The sequence below is a fragment of the Pimephales promelas genome, chromosome 1 (assembly GCF_988280905.1).
Source record: "Pimephales promelas chromosome 1, fPimPro1.hap1.1, whole genome shotgun sequence".
NCBI classification, from domain to species: Eukaryota; Metazoa; Chordata; class Actinopteri; order Cypriniformes; family Leuciscidae; genus Pimephales; species Pimephales promelas.
The window spans coordinates 17,962,734-17,981,013 of record NC_142769.1 but is presented as its reverse complement, the minus strand read 5'-3'; the positions used below and the strand labels follow the sequence as shown (position 1 = coordinate 17,981,013).

The window sequence follows — 18,280 nt, the reverse complement described above, 5'->3', positions numbered from 1 at the left end:
GTAAGGCCGTTTACACCAAGAACAAATATAATGGTGCTCAACGCTTTGTTTATTAAGAGCACTGCAATTGTTTGCTGCTTTGGGTCAGTTCACCCAAAAATTACCTCACCCTCATGTTCCTCCAAACTTGTATAAACTTTCCTCTGCTAAACAAAAAAAAGAAGATATTTTGAAGAATATGGGCAACCAAACAGGCCAAAGACCCCATTGACTTCCATAGTAAAAAATAAATACTATAGAAGCCAGTGGGGTCAATCAACTTGAGAGTGAGTGAATGATGAAAGGGTTTTATTTTTTATTTTTTTCATTCTATCCCTTTAACTCTTGAGCTCTTGAGTGGATTCTGGCTGTTAATGTTGTTATTGTTCAACAGATGTTATTGACAGAACCTGTTTTGAACCCAGAACATCCTCTGAGCTTCAGATGATACACGAGAAGGACAGAGATTGACGTCATGACATTATCAAGGGCAAAACCGATCAACATCGTTCAACAGCCAGTGATCACAGAGAAATTTACATCTCATTTATTACTGTAAAACTGCTTAGAAGCAATCTAGTCTATACAAGTAGACCTGACTGACAAACTCACCTGACCTGACTGACTGACAAACTTTGTCAAACTCAAAATGTCCTCATGGTAATCACAGGTCCTTTCAAATAGGGTATTTCTAAATATAATAAATGGTATGTTAGGCTATATCTAAATATATGGTAAATATGACAAAAAATTAAGCTCAATTTGCTAAATTAAGGGGTGATTTTGACGCAGCATACTCAATGACTGACACACACCATACACTGTCTGTACTAAAACTTTAACCAAGCTGTTAACTCTGATTTCAAAGTGTCTTCTCTTAAGGAGACGTTCTCATGAAGTGTTTGTTCTATCTGCGCACACATGTTATTGTATGCTCTGATGCATGTGCGTATTTGCTCAGTGCTGACAGAGTCATTTATGCCTGATATCTGATCACATACTCAAGTGCCAGCACTTCTACCTGTGGGCGTGGCTACTGACTGCAGGGGTTTCTGCATGGGTTGGTTAATCTCTGATGTCAAGATAAGATTGGGGAAAGAAAGAGAACCGATGAAGAGGATCAAGTAGAAAAAAATACAGAGAGAGCGGAAGGAGGAAATAGATATCAAACTCAGATATCAGACAGTGGTGTCAAAAAATCACTTCCATTGGTTTGAATTTATCAATAAATCTAAGAGCCTTTACACCCACATAATCTCTCACATATTTCCACATAATCTTTCTCTCACGCTTCTACTGTGAGCATATGCAAAAAGTCATTTAATATTACTCTCATCATTGTACAACATCATCCAACATTACTGGAGTCAGTAATTCAGACATTTCCTTTACATATTTTAGCTGTTGGTAAAAACCCACATCCTGGGGTAAAAAAAAAAAAAAAATTAATTTCATGATAGAGAGAAAAGTTGTTTTTTAAATAAATACACCAACTCATGTTCGGATGATTTACTCATTAAGAATTAGTCTAAAAGCCTATTTGGACGGGACTACACTCAATAAAATGATATGTTGACTTTAATTAACTTTTCTATGTAAACAGGTTCCACATAACTGGGTTACGTTAAACAAACATAATTTGTTCATGTAACTTCAACAATGGAATTAAGTAATTTTAAACAACCCAATTAAACTTGGGTGTTAAATGAACACTGAAGCAGCGTTAAAATTAATGAGATAATTAAGCGAATAATTGAGTGATGATTGAGGATTATTGAAGACATCTGATGTTACCAAGCAGAATCACTGCAGGAGAAAACCAGAATTTTAGGTCACCATTATAGGGATCAGTATTAGTTTTAGTTGGGCTCTTGACCCTCACATCATCAACTTTTCAAGAGATTTTGTTTGGATGCTGTATCTGAGTTATAAAATCCAGATGAACCAATAAAAAAGGTGATCTGATGGTGTTGATTGCATTAACAATCATTATTTCGCAATCATTTGACCTGAGCTGGTAGAGAACCCAATTTCTTTACCTTATGAATTATAGCAGCACTATCATTGTAGATCATACCATTTTTAGCCTTTTCAATGAAATCCAAATGATCAAATCAATTAAAAAAACATCTAAAAAAAACATTTGTATGCAGAAACAGACATCAAGAATTAGCGTATGAATCTCAGCAATGGTGACAAACAGATCACCTCTGAACAAAAGCTCAATAATTATTCATGCAGCAAAGCATGAATGGAGCCATGAATGAGTTTTGATTGGTGGCACCCAGAATGCACTGCAACATGCTTTATATTTATAAAATATTTTATATTAGTGGTTTCACTTTTTTGCGTTTTTAAGCCTCAAAAACGCCGTCGCCGTGTAAACGAAAGGCACATCCGATAAAATATTTTTACGTTTTCACCCGGAATCGTTCTCGTGTAAACGGGGCCTAAGTATCTTAGACCTGACAATGAAATTAAAATGGGCAGTCTTCACAGTGTCTGTGATTTTGCTAATTACATTTTTAATGATATTTTGTCATGATGATAGATTGTTGGATGCCATCCATATTGCGATGAAATGAACATGTTGAAGACTGGTGTGCAGACGGTAGCTCAAAAACATGTGAAGAGCAGTGTTAAAATAATACAAAATCAGCAATCACAGACATTGGCATTCGGATGGGATTAGATTTCTCAGAGGAGGGCAGAATAAGCTTTTTCCTTTCCAACGAGTGAGAATTCCAATAAACTAGTGGTAAATTCTATGACTTATATACAGGGATATAAATATTTACCCATTTAATAGCCCATATTTTAATTGAAGATATGTCATAATAGCAACACTATGAATGCAAACTTAATTTCACAAAATTAACCTATAGGATTTAAAGCAGCACTATGTAACTTTTTAAATATTAATATTTTTCTAACACTTACTAAGTTCCAAAACTTAGTACATCAACTTACAATAGGTTGAATGACAGGTATGCCATAGCCTGCCGGTGTCTGTATTTTTTTTACTGGCACTGTGTAACTTCGGGTTTCAGGTAGGGTTCAGGTTCAGGTTTCCCAAGCACACAAAAAAAAAAAACCTACAAAATTTGACTACTTTACAGCATACATCACTTCCCCCACTTCCTCAAATTCTAACGTGGGAGCCCAACAAGTATTTTTTATTTTTTTAACCTCTGTATGTTGTCATGGCTGAAGCAGCATGCAAAATCAAGAAGCCCAACCAAGAACCAAGAAGGTTTTGTCAGAGGAAAGTAGAAAGAGAAAAAGGGAGAGTGACCAAATAAAAGGCACCACAAGGATCAATATTGGTCCAGCGCTCGCTCGCTGACGTGGGTGCCCAACCGATGCTGGCCGTCAAAAACTAAATCAGTAAGCCTATGTCTTAACGGTGTACAAGTTTGGTAGGGGCTACATTCTTGCAAGTAAATAATACATGATTAGACGGACACAATAAAAGGAAAACTATCCTATGTCTGCAGGCTGATAGTCATGATTGTTTATTTATTTTTCAGGTGAAAGTGTCTTGCCTCAGGCTATAATGCAAATCGATTTTTCAAATTTGCAGATTAATCTATGGTAGCTTGATATTATTATATTGACGATGTGGCTATTACCTACCACACAAACATTGAATTGAATTAGCAAATTCATTATGTAAAACAGTAGCCAATAGGCTACTATAAAGACGCTGACTTGTAAACATGAGCTACGCGATCTTTTGCCGTTTGAAAAAAAATAAATAATAATGTACCTGGGATGAAGATATTTCACACGCAACACTGGAGTCTGCCCAAGACGTGAGAACGCCTTCTGCAGACTTCGGGGGTATCGCTTGTCAACAAATGCACGCGTTTATTCCCTGGTGTAACCATGACCGATTTTACGACAGTAGTAGAAGACAATACTGTTTCCCAACTGTAGGGGGACCCCTAGAGCAAAATTTCAAAAGTGAGATTAATGTTTTAAATCTTACCACCATTTTGTACAACGTACAAAACTCATCCAGACAAGATGATCACAACAATATTATCCAACTCTGTAAATAATAAATCTCTGATTTTCATTTTCAATACAATCAGAAGCAAAGACTCAAGACGGCAAGTTGTATTTGAATGAAATGAGAGCGTGCGTGATACATGGATGTACTGCGTTATAATGCGTTGCTATTGACGACGGTGATCATAAGGAAGGAAATGCCACAGAATAGAATCTTGTTTTAAAAGGTGCATAGAGCTGCTTGTTTTATTTGTTGTTTGTAGATTTATTAAATATAAAACTTTTAAAAATGTAAAAACAGCATTAGCCATTCATCATCAAAAGTGCAGAGAAGTGCTATAGTCATCTTGCCCCAACAGTTTACAATAATCAAGCAGCATAACAGATTGTTTTTGCACAGCTAAAATAACAAACTGACGCTGAAAGCCTTGCACATTCAAGTCAAAAATAGACATGTCTAGTCTGACATTACACAGAAGCTGCTAGACGACAGAATTAGCCATAGCATCAGCATTAGTGACTTGAATTTAATGCGAGTTGCTGCTCGCATTAAATTAAAGTCACTGACGTTTGCCTACAGAACAACCACTGGCACTGCTCCCTCTTACCTAAACTCACTTCTTAAGACTTAAGTGCCATCCAGAAACTCTGCAAGCGACTGTTGTCTTGTGGTACCATCTCGAAGAGGCAAAAATCTCTTTCTCTGACTTTTACCATGACTGTTTCCTGCTGGTGGAATGATCTGCCCAACTCAACCAGAGCTACTTAGTCAGTAGCCACTTTCAAAAAACTGCTGAAGACGTATCTTTTTCGACAGAACTTGATCCAGTAATCCTAACCCTTTCTCTTTTCTCTTTTATTCTATTCTTAAAAAGGGGTCATAGCACTTACGTATTGTTGTTGTCCTACTGCTTCTATTGTTCTCATTTGTCATTCGCATTTTGATAAAAGTGTCTTCTAAATGAATAAATGTAAAGACTGCAATGATTCAGTGATAAGACCAAATAGAAGCTCTTTGATATGCATTGCCCAAGCTTCCTGTTTAAATCAAAAATGTTATGGAAAACGGCCCTCAACAAGCTACTGTATTCATGGGGTTTTCTTGTAATCACAGTATTACATACAAACAGCCAATAATGACACCCAGATGAACTCTAAACTATAGAGGGGAGTGACAAGAGAAAGAGATCTCAAACCCTAAAACCTACAGATATGTGTTCTGAATCAATCGCTCTCCACCTCATGCAGCTCACTTTACTAACCTCTAATCCATCTCATGTAAAAACACACACAGTGCTGTACTATTGATTTATTCTCAGTCGACTGCAGTCTGACATTATGACAGACAGCAGTGCTGCTGACAGAGAGAAGAGGATGGGACACATGCCGCCTCAGGAGCGAGTCCTCTGTCTGGGCTGAAGTGGGCCAGTGAGGGGTGGAGGTGTCTCTCCACACACCCGCTGTCTCTACACACACACTGGGGGCTTATCAGTAGAGAGCACATTGACGAATAACAAACAACACACACACACACACACACACACACACACAAGAGCGAGAGAGACCTTTTCCCTACATAAAAACAAAAATTGACTTTTTACCTTCATCAAAACAACAACAACACTGTAAAAGACAAAAGATTTTATCTTTTGTTGGTCTTATTTTTTTTAATATGCTTGTAAATGAAGTAAGTGGGCTAATATTATTACACTTTACACAAGTAGCTGAATATAGTGTAAAACAAAAAAGAAATTAATTACTCTAGTCTAAACCAACAAAGTCACAGAGAGTCAGATGGGCTGTGTATTTTCATATTATGTAGCGAATGACCCCAGGGAGGGAGAGCATGCTTTATAAGAGACCAGCTCATTTGGGAGCTGTTTCCATAGAAATACTGTTGCTGAACATAACACACACCCACCACACAAAACACCAAATCAACAGGTCACTACACATTTGACCTCCCACTTCCTTCTTGACAAAGAATGTAAAAACTAAAGCAGTAAGGATGTAAGAAAAGGAGAGCCACAAACGGCCATTAGAGAAAATCCAGATGTCTGTTTACAAAAAGAAAAAAGTAAGAACTCTTGTGATTGGATGGATTGATGAGTCTGTGACAAGCAGAGAGGCCTAATTAAGCATTCACCACCAGTCACATGATAAATCAAAGCTCATCACAAGCACATTTTTTACAAGTAAACAAACAGTAATTGTTATTTTACTGTACGGTATTTTACTGTAAAATTACATTAAAGGGGTCATGAATAGAGCCCGACCGATAAAGGATTTTGAAGGCCGATACCGATACAAATATTTTTTGATTTTAAAATCCGATATATCGGCCGATATATATATATATATATATGTATATATATTTTTTTTTTTTTTTTTTTCAGAACATTAACATATTTCCCTAACATAGTTATTTGTAGTTATTTATGAGTTTTAACTGAAATAATATGATAAAGCATTTTAAAAAGAAACTTGTTTCTTTTATTGTCACAACAGAACAGAGGAGCATCAAAATATATTAAAGTTCTGATAAATAAAATAATAATTAGTCCCTACATTGCCTTATAAGCAACCTTATAATTACAATGTCAAGTTAGCTAGTCTATGATGAGCCATAATTTAGCAATAACGTCATACTGCAAATTGTAAAACATACATTTTTAATTTAACAGGCCAAGGAGAGATGATTAAAGCGTGTTTCGTCCGTTTTTATTTTATTTTTGAAATATTCATTTATCGGCCATTATAAATGCCGATACCGATAGTTTGGAAAATGTCTAATATCGGCCGATAATATCGGTCGGCCGATATATCGGTCTGGCTCTAGTCATGAACTGGCTTTTTATATTTTATTATATTGTTGTCTGAGGTCAAGGACGTTCGCTTGTTTTTTTCATTAAAAAACTTCAAAATGAATAAGTAATAGGCTATTTTCAACCCTAGTTTTGAGCCTAACTCAAAAACGCTCGTTTTTTATGGGCGTCTTGCATTGAAGACTTGGAAGTAAACACCCACTGCTGTGAGTGGAGAACAGTTTTGCATATTATAATGAGTTTCAACTCACTCGTGCATGTAGCGACTGTTGTCTTCCACAACCAGGCACTGCGCAATATTTTGTATTGCTTAGTAGCTCGATCCGGTTTGTCATCATGAGGTAGGCCTATGTTATTTAGCTATGAGTGTAATGCGCAAATCGGAGGGGATAAACCGGCCGTGTTGAAGCAGGCGTTGATCTTCTTCTGCGGGGGTGGTGTTTTATCCTCTTTGACGTCATAGTTCCCCACTTAAAAATGAGTTGTTTGCTGAGCCTGGTGTCAATAAAAGTTATTATTGGACTAACAAGGACGTTTTCAGTTCTGAAACTTACAGGATATTCTTATAATATGATGACCTCTTAAATGTCAAAAGCTCAAGGAAAATTTGATTTCTCAGTTCATCACCCTTTAAATGTACAGTTAGATCTATCACAGTTATTCACCGTATATAGTACGGAAACTTTGTTGACCAATTAACAGCTTTTCCATTTCCGGTCTTTTTACCGTTAAAATCATGATCATTTTAAAGTGAAAGTATGCAAAATTCACTTTTTTATTGTTTTTGAAAATAATCATTTGTTCGCACGCAGTGTGTGTACAAAACTATTAGGTTATATTGTGGTACAAATCCATCCACCCTGTTTGTTATTTTCCCAGGAAATCTAAAAAAAAAAATTTCTACACACTGACAAAACATGTACAATTGCATTTTTAATAAAATCCAGTCATAACAATTATGCACCAACTTCCTGTTCAACAGGAAATGAGTCAACACAGGACAGAAAGTGTTTGGGAATTTCAAAATCCATTAGTGATGTTTGATATGGGATCGTCATTGCAAAACATCATAAGATCTTGAATCAATGTGTGCTGTAGTCTTTGTAAATATGGCTCTGTGGTCATTCTTTCTAAAGATAGAACAAGTTGGAGAGGAGAAGAGCGGAAAAAGCAGAGGTGATAAAGAGAAACACAAACAGGGTAAGACCTGCAAGCCCACCCCCTCCCCCCATCTCTCTCTCTCTCTCTCTCTCTCTCTCTCTCTCTCGTCTGTCGTTTTTGGAGCGGAATAAAGCAGGCTAGCGTTCATCATATTCCCTAGATTAGAGCACTTTAGGATATTCAGTCTGGGTGCCTTCAAGTGTGTGCACATGCATGTCTGTGCATGTGTATTTCTATTCGTACTTGAAACCAAGTAACCCAAAATTCCACTAATCCAGTACCTTCAGAACAGGGCACTCCAAAAAGAGTTTTTAATAACAGCAAGTAAATGGATACAAAAAAAAAACACTGAGAACAAACAGCCTTTACATCAAACTGGAAATCGAAGAGGAAAATGGGAAAACGTTACTGTGCTCCACTGCTTTAGTTTCTGTAATTACAGGTTTCTAGTGGTGATTATCACAAAGCCCTTTAGACTAATGAAAGTGTTTCTGCATCATTAAAGGACTGAAGAATATAAATTGCTGAGAGTACACCCTTTGACCTGATATAAGACTGGTGATGATGTCACAGATGGAGTTCAGGCCCTGCACATGCATTTTTGATGTGGAGATAGATTGGAATTTAAGACAAGATGAAAACTGCTTTTTTGTTTTACGTCTTCATTTAGAGGTTCAGTTTTAATGGAGAACTACGGTCAATTTTAACATTGAGCTAATTTTTTTGTACATTTGGAGTGCTGTCAGTACAGACAAAAACGACAAAAATTGGTGTTCTACACCGTATTATCCTCTTTTTAAAATTCGCACCCTGTTGACTTCAATGGGGGTTAAAAAGTTTTAAATCTCCTTTTAGCCTCTTAATATCCTTGATTTGTCATTATAAGTGCACAGCCATGTGAGTGGTGTTATTAAGAGTGACCACGGTCAATCTGACTGCAGTAGATGTGAAAGATATTAAAGGGGTCATGAACTGGCTTTTTAAGTTTTATTATATTGTTGTCTGAGGTCAACTTATGACGTTCGCTTGGTTTTTGTATTCAAAAACATCAAAATGAATAAGTAATAGGCTATTTTGTACCCTAGTTTTGAACCTACCTGAAAAATGCTTGGTTTTTATGGGCGTCTCGCACTGAAGACTTGGGTCTTAAACGCCCACTGCTGTGAGTGGAGAACAGTTTTGCATTTTATAATGAGTCCCGTCGATGCACTTGGGGGAAATTGTGAAAATGTTTTGAAAACGTCCAATGTTGTAAAATGGCAATGGGAATGATTCGCCATACACCCAGAGTCTGTGTGTTGCAAAACTCCTGTCAGATCCAATATAGACGGCACAGCACCGTTCTTTACTCTTAATCGGTCTGCAAATCCAGTCTTGTTTACAGGACAATCCTCAGTGAAATGAAGCAAACAGACAACAATGTTTTACCTCATCAGCTGGAGTGGAACGTCATTAAAAATAAAGTTTATCCATGCAGTCCTATAGGAATCCAGAGGAAGCTTATGCAGCGACCGTCTTCCACAATCAGGCACTGCACAATATTTTGTATTGCTCGCTTGGTAGCTCGATCTGGTTTGTCATCACGAGGTAGGCATGTTCTTTAGCTATACGTGTAATGCGCGAATCGGTGGTCGGGGGTTAACCGGCCGTTTTGAAGTAGGCGTTGATCTTCGTCTGTGGGGGGTGGTGTTTTATCCTCTTTGACGTCATAGTTGCCCACTTTGAAAACCGAGTTCTTTGCTGGGGCTGGTGTCAATAAAAGCTTTTATTGGACTAACAAGGATGTTTTCAGTTCTGAAACTTACAGGATATTCTTATAATATGATGACCTGTTAGATGTCGAAGGGTCAAGGAAATTTTGATTTCTCAGTTCATTACCCCTTTAATAAAAATAATGCTAATTCAGCCAGCTCACATACCTGTATTTACTTCCTGTTTTTGGTGGAAGTCCACAGTAGTCGATTGTCAAGTTTGCACACTCAATCATTGGTAACAAACCGTGTGTTCAACTCAGAACACCAACAGCACAGTCATCGCCTGACAGCTGACAGTCTGAGTCTCCACTGTTGCTTAGTTACCAATGATTGTGCGAGCGAACTCGACAATCGACTACTGTGGACTTCGAAAGAAAAAAGGAAGTAAATACAGGTATGCAAATGGGTAATCCATTAACCGGAAGTTGAAGCCGGCCGGGTGCCGCCATCTTGTAGCAGAACTTCACTTGATTTAGCATTTCCATTGACTCCCATTCATTTTGGCGTCACTTTGACAGGGAATAACTTATATCTGAGGCGTTTGAAGACTCCATTTGTCCATTATTTATTTCTAAAGAAACACGACAATGTATAAAATGCTCCATTACCTGGTAGCTTATGTTATGGCCCCGTAGAAGCAGTTTTTTGTAAAAGTAGGCTAACGATTGCGTCATAACCACGCGACTCTCTATCACACAGTAGAGAGATTACAGTATGGAGAGGAGGAGAAGCTTGCGGGCAATCGGGGAAACGTGGAGGCAAAATGACAAATTAATTAATCAGAATACCTAGCAAAAGTTTCTCCTGCTCCTAGCTCATGGACAGCTCCTACTGACAATCTCCGCCTCTGTAAGTTTCGGAAAGGGAATGATTCAGATTTCTTATGCCACAGCCACTAGAATACAGATGGATTGCTCAAGTCACATCTACGTCGTCAAGCTCTGTTTGAGATGGTTTGAATCTGCACGTCAGGAACGGAATTCCTAAAAAAATACCTAAAAAGCTTCACTTGTCTCAATGGATTTCCAATGAGATGGCTCTGTCCACTTCTTATACTGTCTATGCAGGTATGTGAGCTGGCTGAATTAACGTGATTTTTTATTAATATCTTTTACATCTACTGCAGTCAGACCGTGGTCATCTGACCAAGTCCAATCTAATTTACCAATAATTGCAACAAATATATCTGCTGCTGTCTGTCCCGCTTAAAATCATTCAAACTGGTTGACAGTGCGGCTCTGGGGTCCGTTTCCCGAAAGCATCGTTAGCCAACTATGGTCACAAGTTGGTCGCAACTTCCATTGAACTCTATTGGTAACGACGGAACTTGCGACCATAGTTGGCGAACGATGCTTTCAGGAAACACACCCCTGTTCGGAACTATTAAGAGCTACACAAACCATGTGACTACGTGGCGGCAAGATCAAAGAGTGTCGCAACTCTCATATTTAATTATGGCTCTGGCTTATACCATCAGCAAAGCATGCAAAAGATATCAAAATTTCAACAAAAAAGGGGGAAAAACATTAGTCAACTAATCTGTAATCAAGTCAACAATTGTGACCCTAATATCAAATAGCCTATAAGCACTCCAATACTGTTATCTCAGGCTCTCATGGCTTCAACCTACAGTAACCTTCCGAGGCAACACAGAATTACTTAACTGGATTATAAACAAGCTAAAGAGCCAGACAGTCTGTCTGTTTGGAAAAGTTAACTTAGTTCACTTTGCTGAATCCTCTACTCTTGAATTAAGCTGTGCACAAAAGGTTATTTCCAGCCGGATCAGAGCTCTTTTACATAAGGATCACTGAGTGACCAACAGAAAAGACAAGATCTGAAGACATCCTGGTTTGAAGCACGCTGAGATCAATAAGTCTCGGTTTATAACTTAGGACCATTTAAATGGTTTGTTGTTCACTTCTGCGAACAGAACAGCATCATAAACATTCACACAAGATGAAGTTGACAGGTTGCTAACTCTTAGACTTACAGTGAGGAAAATAACTAGTCAATGAGCATTGGTGTATACTCATCTCTCCCTCTCTGTAATCAGGATCTGTGATTAGCGGCTGTGTAATGCAAACAATAGAATGTTAGATGCCGAGCAAATTAAGACAATGGCTGCATCCAGATTCACACTTGTACTAAGAACTAACATTACATACTTTGCTGGATACTTTAGAGAATGGGACATTCTACTACATTATAAAATAGCATATTTAAACTATTGATATGCATAGTTTAGCTTAAATTCATTACAGAGTATTTATTAACTTTTTAAAAAACTTCTGCCTCATGTTTCTTGACACTTTTTATCGACTGAAAAGTCTAAAAATAACAGCAACTAAACAGTTCTTTTATACTCTTTAGGACAGTATGTGAATTGTGAAATGGTGCATGATATGATTATCCAGGAAGAGCAATTTGATGTTATACGGTATCTGTCAAGAGTATAAACTGAAATTAATCAAAAGTAAAAGTTTAAGAAAATAATCTTAAATCAACATATCAAGTGTTTTTGCTAGAGTAAATTAACATAAGGTTTGGGCTTATTCACAATCTCCAAATACCGGTAATATGTGTCATTATTATTCAGCTGAATGATTCATCCTCATTTCTACATACAGATTCTGAGAATTTTTTTTTTTTTTACTTAAAGGGAGTGTATTGACCTCAAAACTGCCAACAACAACTGATAAATTTATGAGACAAATGAAGAGATCCAACTCCCTATTATTACTCATTACAGTACAAAAGTCAGAAGACTTTTTTTAATGTTTCTGAAAGAAGTCTCACCATGAGTGCTTTTATTTGATCATACGTATACAATAAAACAGAATTCTTTTGAAATATTATTACAATTTAAAATAACTTTTATATTTTATTTATTCCTGTGATGACGAAGCTGAATTCCGCATTTTTACTCCAATCTTCAGAGTCACATGATCCTTCAGAAATCATTTTATATGCTGACTTGAAACATTTCTTAAAAAATAATGTTTTTTTTTTAATCATTTCTTAAAAACCTCAAACCTTTGAACGGTAGTGTAGAATAAGTTGCATATAGTGTGTGTGGTTTTTTTGTTTTTTCTTTTGCAAATTTTTAACAGACATGCAAAGCAGCTTTTTAAAACATTCTGACTGTAGGACATGCCTGAACCTGTTCTTTCCCCAACACACTAAAACACTGCATGCACACAGCACTCACACACTTCCACACTGGTGGAGGGGGATGCAGCTAGCAGGTGAGGAACTGAAGTATTCAAATAAGGTTTGAGAGTGAGGAAGGAAGGAGATAAGAGAACTCAACACAAATCAAATAAAGAGCCAATATAATGAGCGGCTCAACATCCTGACACGGTTTATCCCTGCACGGCACGCGCACACACAAAAGGACTGCTCCAAAGCTGAGGTCACGGGACTGCTGTGACCTTTACTGCCTTCTTAAAACATCAGAGTCACAACATACACACACACACACTTCCTGCAGTTTCGCCTGTCACTGGCATTTCCTTCAGTCATGACTCACGGCTCGGCAGTCTCCATTATGCAGCATCAACCCGATGATCCCAGAAACTGCAATTATGCCTCTCCTTCTCCTCCTAAGCCTGTCAGAATATCCTTCATCCCCTCTTTATCCATTTGTTTGCCTTTCCCTTCATATACGCATATAAATGTTGCTGATTCATTCCAAATTGAAGAAACTGGTAGCAAAAATGAGTTTTAAAACAAACTATTGCTCAACCTTGTCACTATGAACAGATGTACACACATGACTCATTCATTTAAACCTAGTCCAAATCAGATTTATTTTTGCAATTTCATGTGACATTACATGTTAAAACATGTAGTTGTATAGTCCAACACACACTGTGTGAGTGTTAATGAGAGGAAGGAGGAAAAACACTCAACGCCATCCTTGTGTTGCTGGCCAAAGCCACAGCTGTCCCTCTCCATACCTCCCTCCCTCCAACTCTTTCACAGACCGTCTGTTAGTCTCAATCAATGACTGTCTGTTTACTTCTCTCTTGATTTTTGCATCCTCTTTCTTTTTTAACTGCAATTTAACACTGCCATTAGTTCTTGATTTCAACGAGACTCCAATCAAGTGATGATGCAGTCATTAGTCAATCGTTCCCTGAAAACACACTGGCTGAGCTTCAAAAATTATTTTCTTCCCTCATGTTTTACCCTCCTAGTCAGTATTTTTGTTTTCCCCTCCCTTTTATTATCCGCAGCAATTTTCCTGAATGCCAAGCCACATCTGTTACATTGTTACTAAAGCATTTACTGTTTTCTGGTCTTTTTAAAATACTACACACTCATCCAGGGAAACCAACCACTTGCTGTGCCGAAAGTAAGATTATAATGACTTGATTGCTTCTCTCGATGGCAGTATGCCACGCTGGCTCCTTCCACAACAAAATTGGTTATCTGGCTTCTGACAATTTTAGTAGTTTTAAATGAAAAGGATTAAGACTCAAGCACGTCATGCACTATTGTTTACTAAAAAGCTAGGAAAGTTGGCAAAGCGGATTAAACTTTGTTCGGGTTTGGATAACTTGAGGAAGCAAATGTTTGTGTCAGGGTGTGTGGTTATAGATTGGGGGAGGGTACATAGAAGAGACATTATGAGGAATATGCAAAACCACACGTGCATCTCTTTTGTTAAAATGCTGGTCTCAACACTCATTTTTTACTTCATGTACATGAAGACTATGTAAAACAAGCCTTTACAACCAGTTGGCCTGTTTAAATTAATCTTTAGCGCATACTTGTTTTTTTTTTTATTTATTTACACTCAAGAGCCACAAGGCAAACCAAACGTTTGGGGGAAAGGTCAATGGAGTTGAGAAGAAAATTGCATAAAATAAACGCTGTCTTTTTAAGTAAGACTCAGGTGCCAGGATAGTTGTTCCTGATTGTTCAATTGTACAACACCTGAGATAATTATTTTTGTAAAGTTTTGTTAGTAGCTACGTCACATGTCAAATAAAAGGTCACGGACATCACATAACGGTCACAGGACACGCACATTTGTACGCGGGGGACACGCTACTCGACACCTTCTGGTCAAACGATGTAACGTTAGCTTGCAGAAAGAGTCACTGAATGAATTTTTTTTAGTAAACGAAAAAAAATCCCTATAATAAATCTCACTAATCAGAAAGCGACAGCACCCCTAAGAAGACATATAGTCAATCTAATCATCACCCACATTTTCCACTCTTAATACGCTTTAAATGTTTAAATCGCTCGCCTTATAAAATCTTAAACTACTAACGTTAGTTAGTTTCATCAGTTGACCTTCTCACCACCGACATTTTCGAACGCGACGTACACGTGACGTCAGCGCGCGTTACGGGATAACGCGCAGGTAGATAAAGTCGAAATAGCCTACACGTAGTAATGCGCTCTTTAAAATATGGGTCAACAGCAGATTGACAAATAGGCTACTTACATTTTGCACATTCGCTCGTAATGATTTAACGTTAAGTTACGGTGGTTGCGTAGGATCACTTCTACTGCCGTTACAAGAGCAATTATCTATGAATTAGCTCCTGAACTAGTGACTTTATAATTTACTTTTTAGTAAATAAACTAATCCCCTACAATCCCAAAAGATGAATAATTTATCTTACTTTACTAAGTAAAGCTTTTACAAAGAGTCTTACCTCACAGTCGTAGAGATCCGTTAGCTGGTCAATAATCCACTCTTCCAAATTAAGTCTCTTTCTCAGTTCTTTCCGGTCGTATTTCACTGTGACCCGTCCTTGCTTGCGGGCTGGGGTCTCGGCTTCTTCGGTTGAACCGGTGGGCGTCTGGAAGTAAACGCGAGCTGGTTGGCTCGATTCTGGACTTGTTACCGCCGCCATAGTCCGCAAATATGCTGTGAATAACCGGCTAGTAACGTTAAAGAAGATCGGGTTTTCTTCCCCGTGTTTGTTGAGCAGTGTGATTTAAAAGGCCACTAATAAAGCTAATTATTCCTTCTCGCGGAACTCATTTGGCAACTACTTGATAATATTTCTAAAGTCATATGAAGTAACTATTTGATTGCTTGTTTCGCTTGGTCTTGTACCAATCTATTAAGCCGCTAAACACTTAAGCTACTGGACTGCAAACCGCGTGTCTCCTTTTGCTTTAGAAAGTAATTCCACAAACGCTCAAATCACTTCAAACTCCAGCGTCTTCCTCGTGGCCTTACGTTACTGTTATCCTTTCAATAAAAATGGAAGCCGTTTGCAATGATTTAACCGTGCATTTAAAGAGAAACGGCAGCGCTCCCTTTCTCTTATTCGAAGTAATAAAAACGAAAACAAACAGTACAGTGTCCCCCTTCTTTTTGTCCTTCCTTTCCCCCTCCTCTCTTTTCCTATCTGCTTCTCTCACCCGAGTGGTGTGTGTGTGTGTAACCCCCTCTGAGCCACGGCTGTCCTTTCTCTCCCTCCCTCTCTGACAGCCTCTCTCTTCCTGTCTCTATTGCTGACTAATAAGTTAACCAACCCTCACTTCAGGCTAAATACAACCAGATAATCCTGTTATTTCAAGTGAGTTGCTAAAATAAGTGAGGAATAAAAACAAAAGGTTTCTTTAGTGGCATCTACATGTGACACTTTTGAACTCTGTTAAGATTTTCTGTTTGATTGTGTCTATCAGTAAATTTTATTTTATACATCAGGAAAATAAAGTATTTTAAAGGGAATAACAAAATTTGTTTTTCCTTACTCACCAGGCCTGTAACAGCAGGAGCTAACTAGGCTAGCCAGACCAGAATATTTTATTTGTCTTAAAGTCACCCTGAAATAAAAACTGAAATATCTTTTTTTTTTCTTTTTTGGAATATTGCAGTATTTATTCCAAGTGATTTATAATTATTTTTTTAAATGTGTCATCATATTATTTAATTAATATAACTTCCCCTAACAAGAGCAGAGTCATTTCTTCTCTTCTCTGATGTCACTCACACAATATCCCAGCAATAGCAAACCAATCAATATAGTGCAACAGTGCCAGTTCACTTTTTTTGAGGGGCGATGATTTCGTAAGCATTTTTTTTACATCGATTTTACATCGATTTTTTACATACATTTTAAAAAACAAAATCTTGAAAGTGTTAAAAGCCATATAAAGGCAACCAACAATGACACAAAAAGTATTTGAAAATTAGACAAAAATATAAATATAGCCTACAAGACTGTGTACTTAACGGCTTTAGTGAAAGAAAAAAACTACAATCCCATGAAGCATTGCAAACAGCATAATCAAATTAAAAATGATGAAGAAATATAAAACTACACAGTTTGAGAGTTACTCGAATATAGAATTTGCAGTGCTGGGAGTGGGTGGGCCTAAGAGATCTTTTGGGTTTGCTTGTTTTCGACTCTCTGTTTGGTGGAGCATCGTACATCGTACGAAGTACAGCATCGTGGATAATGTAGTTTTTCACCACAAATTCAGCTTCAACTACGTTTAAAGCTGTGAGCTGACATCTTCAGCAAATACTATAAATTACCAGACTCATATAGCTCACAGTAAAGGTTTACAAATTATCAGCCCATTCTCACCCCCAAGGCGTCACCTAACTGATGCTTTAGGCGCCCTTTAGCGTCAGTTAGATGACGCCCTAGGATCGCGTGTAACCCTACCCCCACCCCAGATCTAAACCTAACCGCGTCATCTATGTACCTGACACTTTCCTTTAGCGTCGGTTAGATGACGCCGTAGGATCGCCGTAGCATGGTCAAAGGCGACGCCTTGGGGTGAGAATGCGTTGAAATTATCGTTAAAAATCAATTTCCTTATGGAGAAAATGAACGGCGTTTTTGGTTCTGGAATCCAACTGTTGCATTCAATTCCCGATGGACAAAATCCATCCCAAGCTGTTTCACTTATATTAAAAGTGTTGGGACACCCGTCCAAATCATTGAACTCAGGTGTTCCAATCCCTTCCATGGCCACAGTTGTATAAAATCAAGCAAGCTTGCAGACTGCTTCTACAAACATTTGTGAAAGAATAGGTCGCTTATCCTTTTCAGGGGCTCAGTGAATTCAAGCGTGGTGGGATTCAAGTCTATTCATGAAATTTCCTCATGACAAAATATTCCACGGTCAACTGTTTGGTAGTATTATAACGAAGTGGAAGCAATTGGGAGCAAACAAAGTGGTAGACCACATAAAATCACAGTGCAGTGTGCAGAAGTCACCAACTTTATGCAGATTCAAATAGCTATAGACCTCCAAATTCGTTTGCCCTTCCAATTAGCTCAAGAACACTCCGTAGAAAGCTCCATGGAATGGGTTTCCCGCCACTGGATTCTAGAGCAGAGACATATTCTCTAAAGTGACGAATCACGCACATTCTGTCTGACAAGCCCATGGACGAGTCTGGGTCTGGTGGTTGCCAGGAGAACTGTACTTGCCTGACTGCATTGTGCCAAGTGTAAAGTTTGGAGGAGGGGTTTCAGGGGTTGGGCTTGGCCCCTTAGCTCCAGTGAAAGGAACTCTTAATATTTCAACATACCAAGACATTTTAGACAACTT

At 38.0% G+C, this 18,280-nt stretch overlaps 1 protein-coding gene across 1 annotated transcript in view; it reads right to left on the bottom strand.

The window, feature by feature from the left end:
* Positions 1-16,165, bottom strand: part of ppp1r14bb (protein phosphatase 1, regulatory (inhibitor) subunit 14Bb) — a 29,202-nt gene extending 13,037 nt beyond the window's left edge. Inside the window, exon 1 of the mRNA XM_039669309.2 lies at positions 15,412-16,165. Within this exon, the coding sequence (XP_039525243.1) occupies positions 15,412-15,612 (201 nt within the window). The 5' untranslated portion in view covers positions 15,613-16,165. The remainder of the gene's footprint in view (positions 1-15,411) is intronic.
* Positions 16,166-18,280: the final 2,115 nt, after the last annotated feature.